Source organism: Nycticebus coucang, chromosome 15 (genome assembly GCF_027406575.1).
Source record: "Nycticebus coucang isolate mNycCou1 chromosome 15, mNycCou1.pri, whole genome shotgun sequence".
Classification (NCBI taxonomy): Eukaryota; Metazoa; Chordata; class Mammalia; order Primates; family Lorisidae; genus Nycticebus; species Nycticebus coucang.
The window spans coordinates 61593983-61621048 of record NC_069794.1 but is presented as its reverse complement, the minus strand read 5'-3'; the positions used below and the strand labels follow the sequence as shown (position 1 = coordinate 61621048).

General features: G+C 39.2%; 1 protein-coding gene across 6 annotated transcripts in view; it reads left to right on the top strand.

Moving 5' to 3' along the window:
• The window catches only part of ENOX1 (ecto-NOX disulfide-thiol exchanger 1), a 730917-nt gene that overhangs the window by 581588 nt on the left and 122263 nt on the right, over nt 1-27066 (top strand). For all 6 annotated transcript variants that reach the window (XM_053563923.1, XM_053563922.1, XM_053563921.1 and 3 more), the window contains 2 exons: nt 7430-7536; nt 11594-11711. In XM_053563923.1, coding sequence (XP_053419898.1) covers nt 7430-7536; nt 11594-11711 — 225 coding nt within the window. The remainder of the gene's footprint in view (nt 1-7429; nt 7537-11593; nt 11712-27066) is intronic.

Genomic DNA, 27066 nt, shown 5'->3' with positions numbered 1-27066 from the left:
ACAGCCCCTTTGCCTTGGGCCTCGAGGCTCTCTTCATGTGGCGCAGGTGGTTAGTGGCAGAGCTAAGACTTGACAAACACAGGTTTCCCCTCTCTCCCCTCGCACATGCAGCTCCCACCCCGGCATTGGAGTCTTAAAACATTCTTTCTGCTTCACCTCCTTAGGTTTCCATTGCTGGGGCTTATTATTCAACAACTTTTTTCAACTAAAGTAGGACAGAGTGAATTTTAGACTAAACGAGAAGGCTGTGGGCACACACTGAGAGAAGTCAATTCCGGTCTGGTAGACACAAAAGCAGTGGGGGACCTTATTCCCAGCACTTAGATTGTACTGCACCATGGCTCAGATTGCTCAGTAAACTTTTGGAGAGGTCAGTGCAGCTTCCTGCCCCATCAAAACCTCAAATGTTTGGCTTATTTGTGTTGGAAAATTCTACTCACCTGCAAGTTTCAGCCCAGAGGTCCCTACAGCCTTCCTGGCCATCCTTGGCACTCCACAAATTTCCTTACAATGGGTTCTTTTTTTTTTTTTTTTTTTGTAGAGACAGAGTTTCCCTTTATTGCCCTCGGTGGAGTGCCGTGGCCTCACACAGCTCACAGCAACCTCCAACTCCTGGGCTTAAGCGATTCTCTTGCCTCAGCCTCCCGAGTAGCTGGGACTACAGGCGCCCGCCACAACGCCCGGCTATTTTTTTGTTGCAGTTTGGCCGGGACTGGTTTTGAACCTTCCACCCTTGGCATATGGGGCCGGCACCCTGCTCACTGAGCCACAGGCACTGCCCTACAATGGGTTCTTAAACTGTGAATTCTTTGTATTCTCAACCAGGGGTTCTGAGCAGTTCAAAACCATCTCTGGCTCTTTTTAGCTCCAGTGACTAGTACAGAGTCTATCTAGCACAGTACATATCCCAGTGCTCAAAAGACTTCAGCCCACAGGATAATGTGTATAAATACATGATTTAAAGTTGAGCAGATATAATTTTTATTTGCAGCTTCACCACTTGCTCTAATATGTAACCTTGGACAAGTAACTATACCTCTCCATGAATCTCACTTTCTTCATCAGTAAAATGGGCATAATAATAGAACCTGTCCAGAGGGTGGTTGGGAAATTGAAATAACATAATGTTTTAACTCGAGTTTCTCAGACTTGGGTGTGCCTTTCAATCACCTGAAAGCTTATTAAAATAGTCTTTTAATGGGATCTGAGCATTTGCATTTCTAATGAGTTCCCCAACGAAGCTGATGATGCTATGCTGGTCCAGGAACAGCACTTTGAAAACTACTATTTTAAATCGTCAAGCATAGTGCTTGGCCCAGTAAGTGATAAGTAATTAGAAATAGCCTGTTACCATTATATGATATTCATAGTACCAGTAAGGGAGGTAGCAGGGACCCAGAGGAAATCAGGGTCCCCATTGGGAAGGTCACAAAGAAGAAAAGATCCCCAGAAACCAGGTCTATCTTCTACTTGCTGAATGAACGCTCTTAGCGATGAGCCAACTAGTTGAGTAAAAGGCGGGTTGGATGAGTCTTGACTTATTTCTGTTATTTATAATGGAAACTGCAAAGTAGACATCACTGGTGCAGAGAATTGGTCACCATGTAATTCATGCTTTCTCTCATGTAGCAGGAATGGCAAAAATTAAATTTGATTACTCACTGTTGGCAAGAGAGGAAAGAAACAATCTGGAAAATATGCAGGGGGCATAGATTGGAATGTAACTTGGCACTAGCACTCAAAATGAAAAATTCAGATATTATTTTATTATCCTTCCTACTGCTGAGAATTTTTTATAAAGATATTTATGGAAGGATGTCAAAAGATATGTCGGTGGATGTTCATAGCAGCCTTATTATTAGTATACACCTGAACAGATTTCTGAGCTATATTAAGTGAAAAAAATCAAGGTACAGAGCAGTGTTTATAATATTAACACCTTTGTGGTACTAAAAGAGGTTACACGCAGAAAATTAGATGCAATATGTACTATATGCATAACTTTTTTTTCTGTAGGAATATGCTAGAATCTGTTAAGAGTAGTTACCCTTACAGACACAAATTGGTGGTGAGGGGTATCAAGACGGGAAGACAGACTTTTATTTTATTTCTTTCTTATTATGTACATGTACTACTTTCATATAGTCAATAGAGATAATTATGGCAGGGGATATTTTGGATTTAAAAAAGCTTAATAAATGCCATATATTATGAGGCACCATTAGAGCTATAATTTTATGCATTTTTGTTTTGTTACTTTCCTAAACTTTTTGAATATGCAGGGTAGCTGTAAAGTTTGTGTGCAATTTAAAATAATGTGGTACTTCACGACCAGCCTGTATATATATTAATAAAGGACCCCACAATTCCCTGAAATGTCCTGGGGTTTATACAAATCTTAAAAAGTCACTATATGCCCAATATCTTTCCACTTATTTGAACAATTTGATCATTTCCTGCTTGCTTGAAATTTGCTAAAAACATCCTATTTCTCTTTTTATACTTTGATCAGCGTGTTGTTCTTCTGTGTGCATCCCACTGCCTGAAAGAACCAGGTATCTGTCCTTGTCTAGCCAGGAAGCACAGAAATCTGATGTCTGCTGGTGGTGTTGTATTTGACAGGGCTGTGATGAATTCACAGCACCGTGCAATGCTCTGGCTACACATCTCAAGACAAAAACCCAGAATGCCCTTTACCCTCCTCAACTTGAAATTCCAGTCCATGCTTCCTCAAATTATGTGTTTGACTATGTTCATTCTCCATTTCCTGGGCTTCCTGCCAGGCTGACTGTTAGCTGCTCCATGCTGAGAGCCCCGGACCCAGGAGAATGTGCAGGAGTCTGTCTGGGAATATCCATGATAACTCTTTATTCTGGGGCCAAGACCCCTTGATTCCAGTACTGTGCTAAAGTTTTGTATGTACTTTCTCTTGTCCTTTCTCCCTTAGCTTTTAGTTTGACAACAACAAGTTAGGGTGAGCGAGGTCAACTAGTTCATTTGTTATATGCCTTTGAAAACCTCTTATGAGCTATTCATAGAGGATTTGGAAAAATGTTATCCTTTAGAAAAAAAAAAACACTTCCTCTGAACCCTACAGAGTTAAGGCTCTATCATTAAAAACAAAAATGAAGCTTGGAAGATTTGTTTGAGGTGCTTTATTTAGGCAGGCCTGCCTGTGAGGACTTAATCAGTTTCTCCAGATATTTGGGGCACTAAATGGATTAAGGCTCTTTCACAGCTACTTAGTGGGAAGAAGGAATACAGGAGGTGCCGTCTGCAGTCAGCGGGACCTGAAGGAGAAAGGGCTGTGTTTATGTTCTTTGGAGGCCTCAGCCTTTCTCTTTTTTTACTCCCAATGCTTTTCTGCCCAGAGCTCAAAATTCAGGAACCTTGTGCAACTGGGAAATCTGAGCTTTTGAGCTCTGTGTCCTGCTCTTTCCCAGGGAGCTTGTTTAGATGTGGCCCATTTACGTGGATGACCTTGTCCAAGCTTTCCTTCCATGTAAAGACTAATAAAGACAGTGCTTCTCAAGATAGTTTATAAAGTCCCCTATCCATAAGAAGAGTGTTCTAAACTCAGCAGATGTCCAAACATCTCAAGGTGGGGGAAAGGGCAAAAAAAAAAAAAATAAAGTCAACAGCTGGCCACTGTAGTGCAGTGGTTAGCACATCAGCCTACATACCAGGGGTGGCAATTTCCAACCTTGCCTGGGCCTGATTAACAAAGAAGTTGTTAAGATACTTAGTTGATGATTTTTGTTTTTAAATTTTGAAGAATGTGTGTGTGTGTATACACATATATGTTATGTAGGTATATGTATTTCCACACATATACATGTATAGGCCAGTGAATAATCAATAGTGAGAGGTTAGCAACTTCATCAAAGTTCTGTTTATCTTTCCCTGAAGTTCAAGTGTAGCTGCCAAGTATACAGGGACTCTGATATGACATCTAAGATGGACATTCAAACATACTTTTGAAGAATCAATCACATATATTCTTATGATCCTTAAATAACCTAGTTTAGGCAACATAAAGCATTCCTGGGGAAAAATTTGCAAGGTATGAAAGGTAAATTTAAATTTGCTGATGGAGGACTCTTTTGGTAGATAATACTTCCAAAACTTTGGGATTTTTTTTTTTAATAAATAAGTAGCAATCATAGAACAGAATTTATGCTTTTTGTCTGATACAGGATGACCTGGGGCCTTCCAGCCACCACCCCATAGACCACTAGGTTTGTGACAGGACTGGGTAGGATGATCTACATTTGTTCCACCTGCAGTACAACTTCGATACTCTATTCTTTTTGAACAAATGCCCATGTCATCCTGTGAGCTATTCTTCTTTCTCCAATAAGTACAGTTTTAAAGACCCCATTGAGTTAGTAACTATTTGTGATTTTATTGTACGTTAAACAAGTATTGTGAATGATACTGGAGAAGTAGTAAGTGGTCATCTAATTCATAGACTTCCGTTTGGTGTTACCACTGTAGGCAATGAATAATGTATGATCTTTACCTATGACATTGATTCTAGTATTTATTCTTATTTATAATTTAAAAAATATACTGTCTTTGAATCACATTCATTAGGGCATACTCTTGGAAGTGGTTTTTCTCTAATAATGATGAATTCATGCTGATCCAAGCATTCCTTTGGAGTCCTTTTGTGTGCCCCAGAACTTTCATTTGACTGGTTCAGCAGTGAGAGGAATAAACTGGACCATCTGAGTACCGTGAATTTTCAGTCTTACCCTGAGTTACCCACTTACTGTTTTTTTGCTTTTTGATTGGTGCACACATTAGAAAGAAAAAGTATAAAACTTCATAAGAAAACTATAAAACTAAATTACATTTACTTTTCCTTTTAATCAGTCACCCTATTGAAAAGAAGACAATTTAAGAAATTGAAAATGGCTCAGAACATTTCAAACATATCTCTGAATTCTAACTACTTCTTTTCTGAACCCTCAATCCATATTTCAGCTATGTTTGGATGGCCTTCAGGCATCTCAAACTCAGGATGTCCAAAATCAAATTCCTTGTCTTCTTTCTCAGATATCTTTGGTCTGCTTCCAAAGCTCCTGTCACCTTGGTCTTCCTGCTCTCCCCCTGCAGGTCAGCCACCTCATCCAATCCACTCTTCATCAAATGACTGCTTGTTCTGCCCTCTGTTACAGAGCCTCTGTCTAAATTCAAGTCTTCGTAATTTCTCCCAAGCCAACCCTGCTTTGCTGTACCTACAATGTAGAGTTGATGATCTGAATTGATGCATATGGTCCTTCTTGATTCATTCTCACCCATCCTTACCCCATCCCCACCTGCTACTTTCACACAAAGTCCTCTCACATCTCCATGCCAGCCTTTGAATGTACTACCCTTGCCCTCTCTGCTAAATAAGTGTTGATTCATTATTGAGACCTGGCAGAAATGTTGCCTTATTTGTGGGGTATTTCCTGATTCCACTCGCCTACTTAATTTTCTGTGTCCACCAAGCTGACCTCCATACCTCCCTCGCACAGGGTAATTAACTTCTTGCCTTTCTCTCTCTTTAGAGATTGTCATCTCATCAAGGGCAGGACCGTCTCTTAATCATATATTTATAGCTATCATTCAAGTGCCTGGTACCTGGTAGGATCCCAGATGTTTGATGAATGAATTGAACTTACACCCTGGGATATGGTAATAGCATGTTCTAAGTGAGGCACTTGGCTTCAGAGAGGGAATATCTGCAGTAGTACATGGCTTGAGTAGATATTAGGGGATCTGTTTTTGGCCTAAACCAGCATAATATTAGGCTGTTGTGTCTCTTGTCTAAGCATTTCCCCTTTGTGCTCCTCCATGTGTGTCCCCAGTTCATAAATATGCATAATTTTCTCATTAGCATACCTTTATTATTAAGAGCCTACCCTTTTTCATGGCAGAATTTTTACTATTACCACCCAAATACTCAGTCTCAACCTTTATTGTCCTTTCATATAAGGCCTGGTGTTAGGATAAGGTTAGCTAAATAAGATTTGGAGTTGGGGTCTCCCGAGTTAGCAAACAAGAAAATGTGAAAGCCCCCTCTGAAAATTGCCCATAGATTGAGAGGTATTTGCTCATTAGCATATCAGATATTCATGATGTAAGTGAATGGAATTCAGCTCTGTCATAGGTTTGTTTATTTTGTGTGATAATTTATAAAATGTGGCACCGTGTGTTGCTCTTCTGTGGGGATTATTCTATTAACTCTTTGGCATTCTTTGGACATCAGAATATTTGGATGAGCTTTTATGTCCTTTTTTTATCATAGAGCCTTGGGAAGCACTTGCAAAAGATTTCTTGTGATAGAGTATTAACATCCTTGAGGGACTAATTTTAACTGTCTTTCTAACTAAATATTTAGAAGTTCAAGTTTAATCATATGATTAATTCAGGGCTTTAATTTACTTAATCCCATGTTTACTAGCTGTTTAAGCAAGACCAAGTTTAGAGTTGGTCAGCCCTACTCTAAACACCTTCCCACTCCTAAGAGCGCATCTCTTTCTCTACATAGTTTTTATTCAAAGCCCCTCAACATTTATCATTCCAATAATACCCATCATCCTTGGAAGCAACAGAAGTGCTAAACAATGTCAAGGTGATAGAGTTAGAGCTTGACCTAGTTTGGGAGCCAGAGGGAGGGGAGCCTTATGAAAGTGACAGTGGTGTGTGGTCATGAGGAACTACAGAGTCGCCATGTGTGTTGAAGTAAGGCCTGCATGTCAGCACTGCCAGTGGGGTGAGCCTTGGTCTGTTGAAGTGCAAGTGGTGACTCCTGGTCCCTGCCTGGATCTGGGGGACTTTCTGCAGTTCGTGCACCAGGGGAGAAAAAGGATGGAATGTATCCCCTAAGATGGAGGGGAGATAATTATACCTCTATCCATTGCCCCACCTTGGAACTTTGACATGGCAATGTATTCAGAGGGCTGCAGTGGAGTCCTTGAGATGAGACCAAAAGAGGAAAAGATAATAAACTATTTAGCCCTTCCTTTTCAGCCACTCACCTCAGCTGCACTTCTAAGTCCCAAACTACGCATTACTCTATCTGCATATCTATCTATGTATGCCAGTACCTGTCTATATATCTATAGATATAGGGATATAGATGTAGCAAAGACCACATTTAAGCAAAAGCTAAAGAATACTTGGAAGTAGATGCTCATGACCTTTTCCCAGTCATACTTAGAGTTTGTTTTTAACCTAAAGTTATGGAGACAGACTTGAAGGGAGACATCCCCAACCTTGCTAAAATGTAAGTACAAAAAGGCACAAATTGGATGGATATTGATGATGTTCTTTCTATTGTGACATCATCCATAGACTCCTAGTGTCTTTGCTTTGCTTCCCTATAGTGATCACAACATAAATTACTTGTCTTGTTTGACTTCCTTGTTCACCAAAGTTGAGCAGATTGTGGCCGTTTTCAACGCTTCTACCAGACAAAAAGCTTGGGACCATTTCTCGAAAGCCCAGCGCAAGAACATAGACATTTGGCGAAAGCATTCTGAGGTTGGTGATTTTATTATTACTTTTAACCACCATCACACAGCTGGATTGGCAGAGAACAGTGTGGCTATGGCCGTTGTGGTTTTTGTTGCAGTGGGCAGTCCTCCTTCCATTGTCTTTTCTCATTTTCAGCTCCAAATTCAGCTCAGACTTGTTCCTTGTCCAGGAAAGCAAATGATATGACACTTAGAGAATAGAGTGTTTTTCTCCCCTGCAAAGGGAAAAAAGAATCTTTCCCATTCACAGGAAAGAGCTCAGAAATAAACTAAGACACTTTGCTGAATAAATTATTTTGAAGAAAAGTGTGACTCAAAATAGAAAACTAGGTTTAAAATACACATTTTTTTCTCAGTGTTCTATGTGATAATGACTGTTGCCCTTTGGGCTAGAAATGGCAAGTATGCCTTTCCATCCCTGCCTTCTCATCATAAGCAATGCCTCAGTCCTCTGTGCTAGGCAGTAGGTTCTATCACACCTCTCCCCAGAGAAAATGTCACAAGAGAAGTGCGAGCTAGCTGAGTCCACCCTTCAGCATCATTGCATGTGTGAAGTGTGAGTATCTGTCCCCTAAGTGTGAGTTCACACTTGACCTTCCTGGGCACCTAAAAGACCAAAATGGGTCATTAGTCACTGGTCATCCAGCTGTTTTTTAACTCCACAGTGTAGTGTACGCTTTGAACCTGTAATTTAAAAGTAAGTATACTGTCTTTGTTTGCTTCTTTTTTTTTCTTTTACAAGAAAATGGGTTTTTTTTCTTTCATTTGGATGCCTCTCCATCTCTAGCATGTTAATATTAAAGTTCTCTAAATGATATTCCCCTCTTTCAAAATCCCAAACTTATGGAAGGTAAGGTTTATTTATTTAATGACTTTGGATCACACTTATAAAATAAGTGTTTTATACAGAGTTTGAGGAACCACAAAGTACTGTGATATCAATCATTAGGGTAGCATTTTAAGTGCCCATTAACTAATGCTAAATTATAGTTGAATACCAATAGCACTAGATGTAACATCTACATGAATACCAAATGAATTCTTTATTATAACTGTTATTACGGTGAATATTGAATGACTTCACGGTAATGTGACACTTAAAATGCTAGTGCAATTTATTGTTAAGAAGGGCTTTTTTTTATTTTGTTCACTAATGCCTAAGGTGGTTGGTGAATAATACAGTCTGGTTTTCTGTTCAAGATGAGGTATAAAGAGGAGGTTGGGGTCTCTCTTTAATTTTTCAGGGGCCAGAAAAGAAGGGTACTTGCCTAATGTTCTCCTTGACACTGAGTTGAGATCCAGGTCATGTAAATTTTCAGGATAAGAAAAGAATCCTTCATTTATGATGCAATATATAAGTTGAGGGTTATGAAAACACAAACTGGAATCCATGAACTATGATTTATATTTGGGAATGATCAGTCTATGGATTGCTTATTTGTTTTTTCATCACATGAAAACCAAACATGATTAAAAGGAATGTTAAGAGAAAGGCAGGTGGCATGATACTGAATAAACCCTGGGCATAAAAAGGCCATCACTAGAAAGTGAGTGTCAGTAAATATCAGATAGTGATCTAAACTCACGCTTCCTGTCACATCTGCCTCAACTTTCCGCCCTCCCTCAGCCCTGCAGCCTGTGCCAGGTGCAGTCCCTGGGAAGGCTCTGAGCATGGCCTAAGCAAGCCTGCTGGCTCTGCTCAGTGCTGGGGGGTGGAATTGGAGGCTCCAGAAGGACAGAGGAGTGCAGTTGTGCAAGAGCTCCTGGGAAGGGTCTTTGTGCCTTCATGCCACTTGCCCACCTCTTCTGATATACATTAGCAAACAGAAGTCTAAATTACCTTTGATTTTCTCTCTTACGTGTCACTTAATTGATTAAATACCAGTTGGTAATTTAACATTGTAGATGATTTCTCAGTTGCATATAAGCTTGATAATTGACTTGATTTTTTCCCCCACATACCCAAGTACAGCATCTGTTAATTATCTGTAACACCTCTACAGATTTATTGGAGTGTACTAGTGATTTACTGCTGAACCAGGAGCACCCTGTGGAAACACCCTCAGCTTTTTTTTCCCCTCATTTATTTTCCCTTTTCATTACCCTTCTCCACAAGAACAACTACCATATGATAACTTGTCATTAATTGTAAGGACTAAACAACAGGCACTTTCAGCCCCACTTATTCTTTCCTTCTGACTTTTTACTTGTTTCAGTTATTTTCAAGCCACCTCATTAGGAATTGGGTTCTCTGTCAGTAGAAAAATTAGCTGTCCTCAACCTAAAAATTTCCCCACTGATCACGTGCGACACCCACCTCCAATACCTGTGATATCAATCATTGGGGTATCAGGTAATGCTGATAACTGCCACAGGCCCATGAGGTGTTATTGAAGGTGGAAATAGACCTCTTCCTTCTGGGTGGCAGGACCAAATAAGGAGGTATCCTCTGTCACACAGGTAGCTTCTCGGAGCTAACTGTGATTGCTTCCCCTGACCCCCACCCTGGACCCTACCCCTCTGCCTTCTGCCTTCTTTGTCCTCTGCAGTGGGGATTCCCAGGGTGCAGAGTTAACCATTCAAGTCCTTCTGCAATAAATAATTTCCCTTCCATCATGCTGCAGTTAAAATCTGTGAGCTAAAGGAGAGATGAAAATCAAGAAAAACCATAATATGGAATGATAATATGCACATCCATCAAATGGGCACTGGACCTATGTTTAAAGTCATCCCACTGATAAATTTGGAATAGTAATTTAGTTTTATTGTTGCTCATAAGTTTATTGATTCCAAAATGAAATTATTTTAAATATTTGACCTTCTTAGAGACTTTAAAAAGGGGGAAAAAATAGCAGAGGTTATGCCCTGTTTTTAATCTTTTCAAAGATAGTGCATGTAAGAGAACAAAGTGAATAAGGATTTACAAATATACAACATACAGCTCAATATGTAATAATAATTTAATGTAAATGATTATAACATGCTTTAGGCACAATAAATAGTAAAAACTTTATTGTATAATTCTTTACGGTCTACAATGAGTTTTCACATACACCATTGCATTTAAACCTTCTATTATTATAACTCCTCATTTATGGGTGAATGGACAAAGGCTCAAAGAACTTGATTAAAGTCACCACCTTCGTAAGTGGAAAGAATAAGATACCATTCTATGATCTATGGCTCTAAAGCAGTGGTTCTCAACCTTCCTAAAGCTGTGAGCCTTTAGTATAGTTCCTGTGGGTCGCAATCCACAGGTTGAGAACTGCTGCTCTAAAGTGATGCTAAAGCAACTATTACAGCAAAAACAGTATCCCTTATAAAATAAAGTGAGATACAAAAGTGGAAGGTGTTTGCTTTTATTTTGTTCTCTAACATCTTTTTAATTAAATATTGGGTATCTGAATGGCCTGTGTGTGTGTGTATTTGTGTTTGGGATCACAGGCACATACACACATACAGAGGCACTATGTTTATATGAAAAATAATAGTGATCAACATTATCAATTTAGCAAACTAAAGGTCTTGTATGATGATAAATATAGTACATGCCTTAACTCATTTCATTCTCAAAACTATTATCATGATATTCCAGTGAGCAAATTGAGGCTAAGAGAGCTGAAGAAACATTCCAAAATTACACAGTGGGTCAATGGTACTCCAGGCCTTTTTAAAATTCCATTGTTCACATACTTATAAGGTATAAACCCCTGATATGTGCCAGTCATGTAACAGGTATTTCTAGGTAATGTTGCAATAGCCCTGCTAGGTGGATATTATTATCCTCTATTTTTTGTTTACAAATGAGGAAATTGGGACTTCAGAGAGATTGATAATTTGCTGAAGAGCCCTTGACTCATCGATGGGTGAGCAGAGATTTATCAGAGGTCTGACCTGGGTCTTTCCCCATACCCCTCAGAACTTCATTTAGATTAGGTGGGGCTATACTTTGGAGGGAAAAGCTTTGGATTCTAAATGTTGATATGCCGGTAGTTATATACCCCAAGCCCATAGAGAAAAGGCGGGTGTGTATGACTCTGACGTTGTGTACCCTGTACTTTCAGGAGCTCCGCAACGCTCAAAGTGAGCAGCTCATGGGTATCCGACGAGAAGAAGAAATGGAAATGTCTGATGATGAGAACTGTGACAGCCCCACTAAGAAGATGAGAGTTGATGAATCAGGTAATGCTGATAACTGCCACAGGCCTATGAGGTATAATGATCTTCCAGATCTCGCATGGGGAATAAATATTGGGAAATGGCCATATAACTCACTTTTATTTGAATTAGACTAAACATCATTAGACTCGGCTTTTCATTAATAGAACTTTAAACTCCTTCTTAGGAACATAGTGATTTAAATTCCTCTACTTGTTTCTTCACACATAAATCTAGGGCTGTAATAGGTTGTTGTTTTTTTTCAGGGATATTTGCTTATTTTCATAAAAATCCTTTTCTAGAGTATGGCAAACACTAATGATACTGAATTCTTATAGCAGCACAATTCACAATCTCAAAGAAACAACCCAACTGCCCATCAATACATGAATGGATTAATAAAATGTGGTGTATGCATAGTATGGAGTACTGCTCAGCCCTGATGGGAAATGGTGATCTAGTATCTTGGTGACAACCTAGATGGAACTGGAGACCATTGTTCTAAATGAAACATATAATAGGAATAGAGAACCAAATGCATATATTCAATACCAGGTTGGATCTGATAGAGACATAAATCTCAAAGAGTATCAAGCTGGGAGAAAGGGAAAGAATCCATGGGTAAATTCACACCTATTGTGTATGGAGCATCCTGTCTGGGTGGGGGGCATAATTATAAGCTTGACTCAATTTGTGAAAAAAGCTAAGTATGTTAAAAAAAATAAAAAGCTAAGTATGTAAACAAAACTTGGGTATTCCCTAATATTGGGTATCCCCTAATATTCTGAAATTTAAAAATATATATTTAATAAGCACCTAAAAATATTGGTTTAAGTCAGTGTAATTCTTGCATGGGAATTGTATAATCTCTAAAAATACTTTCTAGATTTTGAGCCAACATGCTAGAGAATTAGACTTCTTTTCCAATAAATTTTAGTTCGCCAAACCTATAATCAAAACAGTGGCCCCATTTAGTACCAAGCCAATGGCATCACTTCTTGATTATAAATAGGAGAGAAGTTAGGGAGAACCCTGCTTTATGTGCTTTGTCTAATGTGACATGCTGATTTAAAGCTCTCTCCTTGAATTATATGTAAATCCATTGGTATTGGGAAAGTAGGCTGGGGAAACGCTCATTCAAAACATGAGACGCCAATAGAGACTGCCTGTCTAAGTGGAAGGGTATTGTCTAAAGGACTTGTCAAGACCACAATTGCCACCATTGCCAACAAAGAAAATGAGGGAGATGATGTATTTGTCTGTCTTCTCCTGCCTATCAGTGAATAAAACACATACCTGACCTCAGCTTTTTAACAGAAAGGTTACAGGTAACTGGGAATGGAGGATCTTTGCTAATTTGTTAGTAGAAGCCAAAATCAAGATTCAAAAAGGGTCAAGTCATCAACATGGCAAAGTGGTCAGAATATTCTGCTTCTCCAGGGTAGAGGTAGATGTGGTGATTCCAAGAAAAAGCTCCTGCATCCCGTTATCTACAGAGGCAGCTTTAATTTCCTTAAAGACGTGGTTCTAAAATATGTAACATTAGCATTGTCTAGGAACTTACTAGAAATTAATTAACATACTGTAAATTATCAGGCCCTACCCGAGACCTACTGAATCAAACTTCTGGTGTACAGGGTGAGGTAGTGAGGTCCAACTTGGGCTGTGATTTAAGCCCTCTGGGAAATTGTGATTCATGCTAAAGTTTGAGAACCACTGTCTATAAAATTTCTCTTTCATCCTCAAATTCCATTCACTTAAATCTTTTAGAAGCTTAGCATACAAGTAGGCACCATGCCACTTTTTTCTGAAGCCATATATCCTTCCAAAATATATAGCTAGTGTTTATGTGTCAATGCATGAGCATCTCCCATGAAGCTCCTATCAGATTTATCAGGGCTGCTTTACCTTATCAGGTTTGGATTTGCTTGTTGGAGGAGACCACCTTCCTCACAACATTTCTACATATATTCTATAAACCACTGTATATCAAAGAATGGAGCATGTATTAGTGTGATTTTCTTAAATTCAATGAAATCTTGAGATAAAGAAATAGAACATTTTTCTCCAAAAAGCTTTCATCACTTTTGAAGTTCCTAGATGAGGTGTAAGTTGACATGAAACTTGGATTCTTAACAACCTTATAAGGTAGGTGTAGAAGAAAAGAATTGAGTCGAATCAGAAATTCTGATTTGAACCTGTGGCTTTTGGGGGATGACATGTCTTTTTAAACAGCCTGTCAGTTTCTCAAGAAAAGTGTATAATTTCACAGTCTACTTAGGTTAGGACCAGAATCACATGATGCTGCACAGTATGCTCACCCAGCAGGTCTCGTGGGCCGGGGCAGCAAGCGTAACCGCACAGGGTTGGCGCCTGAACTCTCACCGTCCGCAGGGACCAAGGTTTTCTCTGGAGATTTGACTGGAAAGCCCTCTTTCCAGGCCTCTTGTAGTTTGTTGCCTGGGCATTTGAAGAGATCATGAAGTAGAACCTAAACTTTTAAATACTTGTGCCAGGTTTTAACTTGGCCTGCCGAATTAATGAGCACAATGCAGTGCGTGTTGTACCCCAGGTTCTAAGGGATGAGATGAGAGAAGTGAAGTTCACATGCCAGGCCCTGAGGAGTTCAAAGTCTTTCTCTGTACTTTTCAAAAGGAGATGGACCGGAGAACATGGCATGTGGTTTCTGAAGAAAGCACAAGACTGATTACAGGGAAAGGAAAGCAACTAACCTTTTTTGTTCCATTGCGCCCTGAAGAGCCTGCCAAAGGGCAGGCGGTGGTTTTCCTCTCTGTGCTTTGTATCTGGGGACATGATCTGACAGCAAGAATTCCCATCTGGTCTTTTGACCAAACCACAGACAAATCTCTGCTAACTCCTGCTCCAAGCAAGGGAGGCTGGAGGCGCATCGCCTGAGGGAAACACCTTTCAGTGTATCTCCTTAGGTAGCACATCACTCATTTTTAGGTACAAATTTGCATCTACCAGTCACCTTCATTGGAGAAACCCTTTCAAAATGTAGGGGTCTAATTCACTGATGGGAATTGGCAATGCTGAGGTATGTTTAAAATAGTTAACTGTTTAAATTGCATACAAATTTTATGAACACCTCGTATTAATAGAATTGAAGTGCCCTTTAAGAAATCTCCTGTCTCTTTTTTTCTCTGCTAAAATAGTTGGGATTTTGCCACATACTTCCTATGTGGTAACTGATCCAAGAATTCTTGGAAATCCAGGGGGAGTATCCTTCAAGCAGCCACCTGCCTGTGCCATCTCTCAACTAGGACAAAAACTGCCCTGAATAGGTTTAATTTCTTGGGGTAGATAGAACTGTCTTTGCTTTCTAGAAAAGGCACAACATGCTATGTAAAGACTTGTATGATACCTTGGGTTTACTTTAAAAATTTTTTTTATAAATATTTTCTCCTTTTTTGATTATAAAGAATATTTCATGGAATTTTTGCTTTTTGTCACATACAATAATTTACAACTACTAATTTACAATTTCTCTTTGGCTAGAGTTCTCCAGTATTCCTGTAACTGTAACAATTCTCAGTGAACTGTTAACTCTTCCTCATCAGGTGAATCTTAAAGGGAAAATGAAGTTTGCTGGAGCAAAACTAAATGCCAATAAAAATGGAAAAGAATTATGTTAATAAACTTGAAAATCATGACAGATTTATCAACGCATTCATTTGAGAAGGTTAGCATCTTGTTGCAAAGCCTGCGAAGATAATTTTCGATAAGAATTCACATTTATTGTTGCTTAGTCTGCCTCCTACTGGAATCAAGCCAGACTTTTTAACTCAGATCTAGTGTTCCTTTCCTCTCTCCTTCCCTCCCTCCCTCACTCACTCTCTCCCTCCTTCTCTTTCCCTCCCTCCCTCCCTTCTCCCCTTTCCTTTCCTTCTCCATTTTTCTCTCTCTCCTTCCTTCTGTCTCTCCCTCTTTCCCTCTCTTCCTCCCTCTTTCTTTCCCTCCCTCCCTCTCTTCTCCCCTTTCCCCTCCTTTTCCCTTTTTCTCTCTCTCTTCCTCTCCCCCCCCTTTCACTCCATTCTTCCCTTACTCTCCCTCTCTCCCTCCCTCCCACCCTCACTCTCCTCCCTCTTTCCTTCCCTCCCATCCTTACTCTCCCTCTTTCCCTCTCTATGCCCTTTCCCCTCCTTCTCCCTTTTTCTCCCTCTCCCTCTCTCCTTTTCTCTCCCTCTTTCCTCCCTCCCTTCAGGTTGACTGTGAGGTGGGGCAAGTGTTCATAAGGAGTAAATAAAAGAAAGGAAAGAGGAAATCTGTCATAGATTATAAGGCCTCAGATGATAAAACCTAATTCATATTAGTATTGTGAGAGTTAAGCAAGTCAATGCCTATAAGGCCTTTCTGACTTGTCTGACAGTTTTGAGCATATAAGTACTCAGTAAATGTTAACTCTGCTTATTACCTTAGTCAACCTCTAATACCTGACCCTTGGCTTTACTTCAGCAAGAAGTCTTTAAAAAAAGTTTGTTGAACTTCAACTGAACATTCCTCTTCTTCAGGTCTCAATGTTTCCGTGCCTCTGTCCTGTAGGTTGTTAGGAATGGTAACCCTTTCAAAATTTGCTCTAATGAAATTTAAATAGTGAATGTTAAGAAGCTTGTTCAAACAAGGATGATACATTTCTTCCTAATGTTCAGAACTTTATACATACAAAATTCAGTGCCACATGCTAAATAGGCCATGGCCCAGAGAATTGTACCCAAGTGTCCTTCTACTTATTACAAATATAGGTGGAGCACTTTCTAAGGGCAGGGTGCTGTGGACTCAGGGAACATTGAGAGGTTTAGTTATCCGGCACCCTTTCCTGGAGGGTGTGAGACTCTTTTTGAAGAGAATAAACATTTTAAGTTAATAAAAGTCTAACACCTAATGTCAAGTATGTCCTAAAGCCAGTAAATTAAATTTAGTAAGAGCATCACTTCCTAGTGTATAAACCTTGTACAATATTTAATGAGTGTACATTGAACTCAAATTTGAGAAGAGTAAAACTAAAAAGTCCTTTGTTTAATAACATCATTACACCATTCCATAATACACAAGCAAATGTTTTTGGATTTTAATTATACCAAATTTAAACTCTGAACTCTGTAAAGAATGTTTTCCAAGTTGTCTGTTTTCCATGGAAATTCATCACAGCATAGGTAGAGAATTTTTTTTAATTTCACTAAGAAGTCAAACAAGGATTTTCCAAATCTCTCAACCACTAAATGAAATTAGGTACTCATAATTAAGTTCTGTTGGAACTAGCAGTATTTAGTTGGTCTGAATACTTTTAAATATAACTGCATGTTTTAAGTTAAAAAATTAATAAGGCTTTTCCCAGCTATCTCCCTTGATTTCTTTGAATGCCAGAACCACCTTTGCTTCTTGGATTCAGTTTGTTTCCTCTGTGAAATGCTTCTGAAAAATCCTAAAGGATGCCCAACAGAGAGATCATAATCAGGTATAAGCTTAAGAAGAAGCTCACTGTTACTCAGGACCAGACTGGACACAGAGGAAGGAGCGTTCTTAAATGCCAGCCTTGGGTCTGGCAGCAGCTGGTAGAAGGGTCCTTTTAGGAAGCACTGAATGTGATCTGAAGCAGGCTTACATGGGAGTGGCTCAAAACCTGGCATTCAGACATCCATTGAAAGTGAGATGGCTCAGTTTGAAGCCACATGCTGAATCTGAGCTCCCCACACAAGCAGACCCCAGGCAAAACATCAGTGCTGAGTAGAAGCGTGGAAGGATAAGCTGTTCCCACATGTAATGACACCCTGGGGTATTATCCCCTGAGAGAAATAGGGCAGCAGTGTGTGTCTGACAGTGGCCACCAAATTCAAGATACACCCATTCAAGAGCCAAAAAGGAAATGTGATTAATCAAAACTAAAATTGCTTTAAGATGACGAAGGAAATCTTGCAAGGTAGGCTGAGTAGCCTGCTTCCTTCCTGAACTCTTGAAATAGAGCTTCATTTGCAAAGAGCCAAGGCTTTTATCTGTTTCTTTCCTGTTTTTTTAAATCTTGGTAATCTGGCCAGTGCCGTGGTTTACACTTGTAATACCACCACTCTGGGAGGCCAAGGCAGGTGGATCGCTTGAGCTCATGAGTTCAAGACCAGCCTGAGCAAGAGTGAGACACCCTCCCCCATCCCCCAATCCCTACTAAAAATGAAAAACTGAAGCAAGAGGATATCTTGAGCCCAAGAGTTTGAGATTACTGTGAACTATGACACAAAGTGAGACTGTGTCTCAAAAAAAATAAAATTGTGCTCATCTTGCCAAGAGAATTCAAATAAATATTTGGGGTCGATTTTTCTTTTCCCTAATTTTCTTTACAGTTACAATACCCTTTCCATAATACATATGCTTCTGAAAAGTGTAGGAAAAAATATATATATTTAATTGCTTTGTCTTTTAAATACAAGGAGACAGATGTGTTTAAATTGACCCTGTAGCAGAGGATTCCTTTTCAATGGCAGCATTCCTTTACCCATTTTGTAAATTCACATTTCAAGTCTGAACTGTCTTTAAGTTTAACCCCCTTATAATCCCATTTTTATGGGACACCTAACAATACATCTCTCTCATAGATGCACAAAGTTTCCATAATCCCGTATTTCATGTAAAATCGATCTGTGTTGCTGAAATTGCATTGTGTCTAGGAGACCAAATATTTTCCCCAATACTCTGAACTACTCAGTTGTGCTGTACCTCCATAAAACCCAGCTGAGCCCTAGCTGAGGTTCTTAAACAATCTACACCTGTGTGCTACAAGCTTGGCACTGGGGGCTTCCCCATATGGTTGCCTATGTGACAGCCCAGCACATTTTCCTAGCTGCATTTATGAAGCAGACTCGGGTTTTATTAGCCCTGACTTCAGGCCTGGTGCCATGAGCCCCTTGAGGCTGGCGGAAGGCTTGGGGGCCAGTGGGCAGTTGTCAGGCCAAGGAAAAGAATAAGGAACTTAACAATCATTTTTGGAATGGGAAGCTGCAGGAGCCTAGACCTGGGAAAGGTTGAGACAAATGACCAGTGAGCAGCATGGGGTCATAGCTCTGCCACCTGGGTCCCGCGCCTGACGTGCCCTGACGCTTCTCAACTGCCAGGAGCACCATTATCTAGATTACAGTTTATTATGCTTTCTGGGCATTTCATTCTGGTAAGGTCTGATGCAGGATCATTACATAGAAGAGTAGATTTAATCCTGTTTCCTTAGCAGGCTTTAAGGACACTGAGGGAATATTTATGTAATAAGATGCAAAGTTGCTATGGGAAATACTATAGCAACCTAACATCTTCCTCGAGCCAAGCAGCCACTTGTAACAGCAATCTAAATTTACATTTATTTTACTGTCATTTTATCGACACTCTTAGTATCTCTTCTGACAGGATGTTAAAATATGTTTTCAGCTTGCATTTGAGCAAAATTAACACAGGGCTGTGGAGTTTAGGTGTGGTTTGCACAACTTCTAGAAAAAAAAATCAAATCAGAAATTTTGAGGGAGTTCAGATGACAGGATCTGGGTAAGTTTGTAAGCTTTTTTTTTTTCTTTCCTAAACATCGGAAATAATTCTTTAGTAGAATGTATTCCCTATTGTCCTTTTTAGTTTATAAGCAATAATAGGAAATTCTGAGTATGAAAAGAAAATCATCCTTTCAATACTAACAAATTTGGTCACATACTTGCCAGTGATTCTAGTAGCTACTTATACAAAACACTTTTAATAGCTCATCCCATTGTCCTCTGAAACATACAAAATTTTAAAAATAAAATGTGTTTATGATATGAAAAGAATACTGGCTCATTTTCCAATATGTAATGATTAAGAATAATAAAGAAGAAAATAAAACTGTGTTATAACATTGCAGAAGAGTGTTTAGGCATGTAATTTTTTTTCTTTTGTACAGAGTATAAAATATTTTTCTATGTATTTTTTTTAAAACTTAGTAAACAATAATTTTAATGACTTAGATTTCAGGCAGGCCTCCTTGTAAAACGAGTAATTTTTTTTTAAACTTCCTTTTTATATATTAAATAGGAAATATGGAGAAAATAAGTGTGTATTCTTTCAGGATCATGAGCTTTTTCCCATGAACCTTTGAAAGTTGAAGCCAAAAATCTTTGAGGTGGTCATAGTGGATACCTAAAGTTATTAAAACCCTGATAACTGCTACCAGACCTCCCAAAAGCATCTTTTAGGTCCTTTAAATATGAGCATGGCAGAGAAGCTATATGTAAGCCAGTTGGTAGTGGAAAAATACTGTCTATTGATTTTCTTCTGTACTTCTCCATCTGAAATCTTGACGTGTGACTTAACACTGTTAAAGTGGGACATTGGCCAAAAGAATCAATACCAGACCATATTAAAACATACGCTCTTACCAGCTTCATAGCACTGTGATATAACTGTTTATGAGTGTCATTGTCCTAATTCTCCTTTGCTTTTGCACTGCATTACTCATCAAAATACAGTTGGTGACATAAAGCTATTATACCTTGACTCCTAACACTGTTGCCCATAAACTTCATTAATCAAAGGTCTAAAGATGCTAGGTCTACTGTGTGAATATAGAAAGTGAAGATAAGAGGTTGTCTTACAGAATTCTAGTTACCCTGCATAGTTAAGGGGCACATAACTAATGAAAGAAGTAGTTACTTTCTTCCCTTTCTTGAAATTCCACTTGCTATTATATTAATATGATGCTTATCTCATACTTAGAAGTTCTGGAATTTGAAGTTTCTAGGAATATAAAAATTGGTATTCTAATAAGCTCTCCCATAGCTAAATGACTCAGAGACTCTTTTACTTAACTGAATGCCCTTGATATCAGAGAGAAGTGCTCAGCACCTGCTCCACCCCCTTTCTAGGACCCACTGTGGGAAGCCTTCTGGAAAGTGGCTAGAGAAGGAAAATTTTTTTTAGATGCCCACATTTAGCAGCGAAGTAAGGAGAAACATTTCTGGAGTAAAGTTGCATGACAGGGTCTATTATTATAATGCTTCAGGCAGGGTGTTGCAAGATCTTTAATGAATCCCACTCCTCAAACTGCTAGAGCTTCTGTTTCTGGGGCCCTTGCTCTCTACTTGGAGCATGCTGGGTCATTGCAGCTTGCAGCAGATGCCTAAATTTTCAATTCTCAGAATCACTTAAGAAACATATAAATATTTAACATTAGGGTATTGTTAATTACTAGTATATCCATGAGCAGCCTTAAAAAATTATGTTTTAGACTATATGATAGGATGAGAGAATATTCTCAATATATTGCTCAGTTTTAAAGCAGTTACAAATCAACATGAAAGATAACTCCAATTGTGCGTGACCTTAGAAATATTATAAATTTGCTTTTGTACTACATTGTTCATCAAAACAAAGTTGGTGAAATAAAGCTATTATACCTTGACTCCTAACTCTGTTGCCCATAACCTTCATTAATTAAAGGCCTCACAGTTTCTTTGTTGGGGGAAAATCTGTAAGGAAATAGATCAGAATATTCACTGTTAATTAAAAGTGATTTTTGTTTTCTTTGTGAATTTCAAAAATGTCCATAATATTTACTGTATTATTTTCGTAATTAAAACCACAATAAATATTAATTCCTAAATTGTCTATGAGAATCTGCAGGAAAGTTCATGTCTGTTGGGGAATACCACCTGGCCGTTTCCAAGCATTCCAGAAAGTCAAAAGTAGTAACAAATAGTAACCAGTATCAGATACTGGTAGTTTATTGAATTGGCTTCTTTGGCTTTAAACTGGAGGATTTCCACATTTATCTCACCATAGTACGCTTACCATTCTGAGAGTTAATCATATTTGTATAACTATTAAATAATGGATCTAAGAAATAATTCCAGTTATAAGCCAGCAGAAATATTGAGTTCTTCCCCACAGAGAAATTGGCATTCTAGTTTTTTTTAGGTATAGAAGAAAATTCTATCTATTTAGATATAGAAGAGACCTTAGAAATATTACAAAACTTCTTTTTTTACAAATATGAGAGAAGTTGAGAAGTTATGTTACTTGTCCAATATTGTAAGTGGGAAGTCTAGAACTCAATACTAGCTTCCTTCTTTCCAGGCAAATGACCCTTATGGCACCACTGAATTGGGGGGAAAGGCTCCAGAATCTCTGCCAAAAATCTTAAGGGACATCAGATGTGTCAGTAACCAAATAAAATAAACCAGGGATTTTGAATGCTTGCTATGTGCATGGTACTATGATGCCATTTGGAGATGTTTATTACCTTAAAATGTTAATCCAGACAAAGCCTACTGGGGCTATGCGTGGTCCTCCCATCATTCTCTCTGTTTTTTACTGAGTAGTTGCCTGTTTTCAAGCCCATTCTAACAGAAATGCCAGCTTTAGAAAATAGTAAGTTGGCTCAATCCCTTTTCTGGTTGACTGGCATTTATTTCCTCAAAACAGAGTCTCCTCAATGGCTTTAAACAAGAAAAAGAAGAAAAAGAACTGCTTCGAAGAGGTGAAGTGCATTGGGAATTGCAGTGCCAGGTTGTGTGTTTCCTTAGGTAAAGCACACACACTGTCACAGTCATGTTTGCTGTTTCCTAACTCCTTAAAAACATAAAGAGAAAAATAATTTTCTCAGAACCCAGGCACACACTTGATGGTTGACCCTAAATGACCTGAGCTCCCACATCAGCCCATTGATTTCCCATCTCACCCAGGTTTTCTCTGCACCCCCAGGGCCTGGCAGAGCTTGCCTGAAGTTCACCAGTTTATTGACTCACCATCTAATTACAAGACTTATTGAAGTGGCTCTTGCTGTTTCCCAGATCCTGAGGCTTTTCTTTATGAGTTATACATCTCCATATGTCTTAAAAATAAAAGTCTGAGGGGAAGCATCTTCAATAATACCAATCTTACTGAGATTCACAGACTCAGGGAAGTTTTGATCTGAAAGAGATCATGGAAGTATTATATCCTCTCCCTGCTCCCAATGTTCTAAATTAATGAGAAAAATGAATTTTGGCACCCCACACTAATTATTGAGTTGCTGAATAAATATTACAATTTTATATTGAGAATTTGTGATATTTTTGTAATTACAAGTTTTCAGGCACAACTTAATGTATACTAGTACATTAGTGGGCAAGTCTTCTGGATGTAGGATGAGAGATTTCATTTGACTTTTAGTAATTTTATCAGCCAATTGTTTTGATGAACTTTATCTGCAATACTAGACTTTTCTAGTGTAGAATATATACTCTGAGTATCCTAAAGTCATCCATTTCTTTATCCTTGGTACTTTACCAAATTGTCCTAAATGTCATAATACAAAGCAGTGATAAAATTCAAATAACAAATACTTAGTTACCCCTCACAGTGTGAATGGTACTGTATCCTTTGTCTTTCAACGCCAGATTAAGAGGAAAGAAGAGCAAAAGAGCCTTATAAGACTGAGATTCTGCCTTTGATCTGAGTTTGCTTCTTATCTACTGAAAAGTCCAAGTAGCATATCATCAGTTCTTCTTTTCCTGTAATAGCCACTGGGTCCATCCATGCAGTCTCTGCTCTCAGAAGTCACCAGCAAAAGCCAGTGGATAAACCTTAATGCTAAGAACTATCAGACCTGAGAGTATCTGAGAAGTCGTATAAATCTGTTCATCTGAACTCTACCTTAAGCAAATAAAGAGTTGAAAACATGCTAAGATGTGAAGACCTTTTATCCCATATGCTTCTCAAAGCTCAGCTCGGGATCTTTTCCTTCCCAAAGACCCAACCCATTGTGTAGTACATAGAAGGTGGACAAGATTTTGTTGAATGAATGGGTAGGAAATTAACACTAGGAGGAACTAATTTTTAATATGTTAGGGGATATATATATATTTTTTTTTTTTTTGGGTAGAAACAGAGTCTCACTGTACCGCCCTCGGTAGAGTGCTGTGGCATCACAGCTCACAGCAACCTCTAACTCTTGGGCTTAAGCGATTCTCTTGCCTCCGTCTCCCGAGTAGCTGGGACTACAGGTGCCCGCCACAACGCCCGGCTATTTTTTTGTTGCAGTTTGGCCGGGGCTGGGTTTGAACCTGCCACCCTCGGCATATGGGGCCGGCGCCCTACGCACTGAGCCACAGGCGGGGGATATTTTTGTTTTTCATTTTGAACTAAAAAAGCAAAAAAAAAAATTTAATCCCCATAGTACTGTCCACATCCTTAGATAAGGACCCTGAGGTCTCATGGAGGTATAGTCACTTGCCCTAAGTCTTCCATTTGTTATCCAGCTCCAGTGCCCCTTCTCTTTCTCTAGCCGCCTCTGCTTTCCTCCTATACACAATCCGTGTCAACTTGACTCTCTGAGGAACAGATATGGGGGATGCAGAACAGTGTGGCTGGTGTTCTCTCAGGACGACTGATCCTCAGAAACATCAAATAGTCCCCAAAGTCTGACTGTGTCTGCTCCTCTCTCTCCTTAGTAGAATCCTGCTTGCAGAATTACGTATCAGAACTCTTCTGTGTTACTCTTCAGGGCAGGAAGACTGAGATGTTTTTCAGGTCATTAAAACAGAGGGGCCTATGACAAGGTGAAGGATGGGGCAAAGAGGAAGAAGAATAAATAAATGAATAAAGTGACATTTGAAACATTTTTCCCTCTGGAACTAGGTTGAAATTTTTGCACATTCAAAATATATCTTTTTTTTATTTTGAGTGATTAATACTTGTTAGATTCTTGGACTTTGAAATAAAAATTAAAAGTTAAGTTGGACTTTTTTTCCCTTCTAGATAACATTTAGGCTCCTGAGGAATATTATAATTGGTGCCAGATCATCAGTGCCATGTTAACAAAGCACTTTATATAAAACCTTCCATGGCACCTTCTCTCTCATGTTCAATAAAAAGCTAGTAACAAGAGAGCTGCTTTCTCAGAGGAATTCTTTTAACCTTTGAGAAACAAAATATTTTATGCTAATTCTTGCTTAATTGGAAGGAAGTCATTTTTAAAAAAATCATTGAATACGGCTTTGAAGTATTCTCTGTTCCTGACCTCTTTAATTCAATCAAGGTCACCTCATAAACTTGCCCAAACAGCTCTATTTCTCAATTAGAAAAAGAGGTAGAACCGTTTAGAGCATTTAGTGTTTGATTAATAGTGCTTAACTGGTGCTTCAGCACTTGCAGAAGCATTTTAAGGAGTCGATGGTAAGAATAAAACACTGCCACATAAAAAATTAATACTTATCAGAAACACACTCAATGAATCCCCAACAATAAAAAAAAGGAAAAAAAAAAAAAGAAACACAAAACAAATCATTTTAATAAAGCAAAACTGTTTTTTTTTTTTGTGGGAATGTGAAGAAGATTATCATGCTCAACATATACAGTGTTTTAATGTCTGAACAACTCTCTCCAAGGAAAAAAGATCTGTAAATTTACCCATCCAGACAATTTAAAAATACATGCACTTTCCCTGCCCAAGGCCTCAGAAGAAGACAAACGCTGAATTTATCGAAGCAGGATTTCATAGCACTCAAATTCCGGAGCTGAAAAGAAGTAAGGAGAAGATGTGTCCGGCTGAAGAATGTGAACTAGAGCCATCCGAATAGATGAAATATGAAGGGCTCTGAAAATACGTTTTTAGCTTCCTTCCATGTTCCTTCCTATTTCTGGGCCTGACTGGGTACTGCCAAGCTAGTACCATGCTCTCTTTTGAAGAGAGGGCCATTGAGGTAGTCAGAGAACTAGAGTGGCTCCGAGAAAGGAGCCTGGAAGAAGAGGGAGAACTGGTGTCTCTGTCAGAGTGTAAAGTTACTGAACAGAGTGAAGAAATAACTGAGCCACATGAAACCAGAGGCCTCTGGAAGTGTCTTAGTTTTGTTTCCGGTGTGACTTGGCGAATGGTGGCCCTCCTCCAAGACTCAGCTTTCTCAGCCGTGATATAAAGCTCATCCTAAGAGAGTTTCCTTGATGAGGTTGTGAGAAATAAACAATTAAGGGATTCCGTGGCATTTTGCAAATGTCAAATACTGCAGCAATGTGGAGAATTGAAGTTAGGAGAAAGTGGTTCACGACCCTGTCTGCACTTGAGAACCACCTGGGGAACTGTATACAAATACCAGTGTGTGGGGATGGGGGTGGAAACCCAGGTACTGTGTTATTAAAATACTCTCCATATGATTCTGATGCACAAAGGTTTGAAACCCACTGGCATGTAATAATGAAGATTGATGGCTGTCAATAAGTGGGAAAGAAGAAACAACAGAGAACAAAATTAAAGTGGAGTAAAAGATAAAAACATAGAATGGACAGGAAATGACTTATATAGGAAACAATAAAGGATAAAAGAAAGGAAAATGAGAGGGAGGCACTTTAAGGCAAGCACAGGAGAGCCACATAGAGAATTCTGTCAGGTGCACTGAAGTGTCCCTACCTTTCTCTGTCTCTAGGAGAATAGCCAAAGACTGTTTCCCATCCATTACTGGTAAGAGTGGGAAGCAGGCATGCCTGGGCATTCGCCAAGGAGAATAGCCTCAAAGAATCTAGCAGCTGGGGGTGGGAGCATGTGCACACAGAAGGGGCCTTCTCTACTGCAGTGTAGGGCCGGTCCAGGGGCCCTTGATCAAGGATGGTTGGTTCCAGAGTTTCAGCCTGGTTTTTCCTGGGTGCAAGCCACAAACCTGCCATAACAGAAACTTTCTCTGGAAATACAGTGCAAAGAAAAGTAATGCATAGTATCTAGCAGATCAGAACACTGTGTTTGGAGATGCTGCCTGTAGGATTTAGGAAATCATTCAGTCATGATGTCATTGCAGGAGAGGCAGCAAGTAGCCCTCTGCAGGGAGCAGGCAGATGGGGTAAGGGGATGAGAACAGACACAGCAGAAGGCAGAGCAGCCCAGAAGCCACGGCAATGGCAAAAGGTTCTTCCACTAACAGAGAAACTGCTGCAAAAGGCTGAAAGAAAGCAAGTGCCAAAAAATAAATAATAAAAAGAACTATAAGACTGGAAGAAAGTTATGAAAAAATCATTAGGAAAGGAGAATCTGGTCCCTAAGGGCTAGGGAACTGGTTCTAAAAGGTTGGCATGTGTTGGAATCACTCTAGAAACTTATTGAAGTGCACATCCTTGGGCCCATTCCAGAATCTCAGATCCAGAGGGTCTGGAGTGGGTCCAAAATTGCTCATTTCAGAGGTAAGAAGCTGGTACAGATGCCTCCAGATACCAGCCAGCTGTTTATACCAGGTCATCCTACTTTGTACATTTAGAGAGGATGGAGATTCTTTTTGTCTCAATGCCAGGCACAAGTAAGTGTTCACAAATCAATTTCAAGGACCGTGGAGAAGAGGTTATACACAGCCTGAGTATAGGCACTGCCCAAGCATGAAAGCAAAGTCTTGGTTCCCAG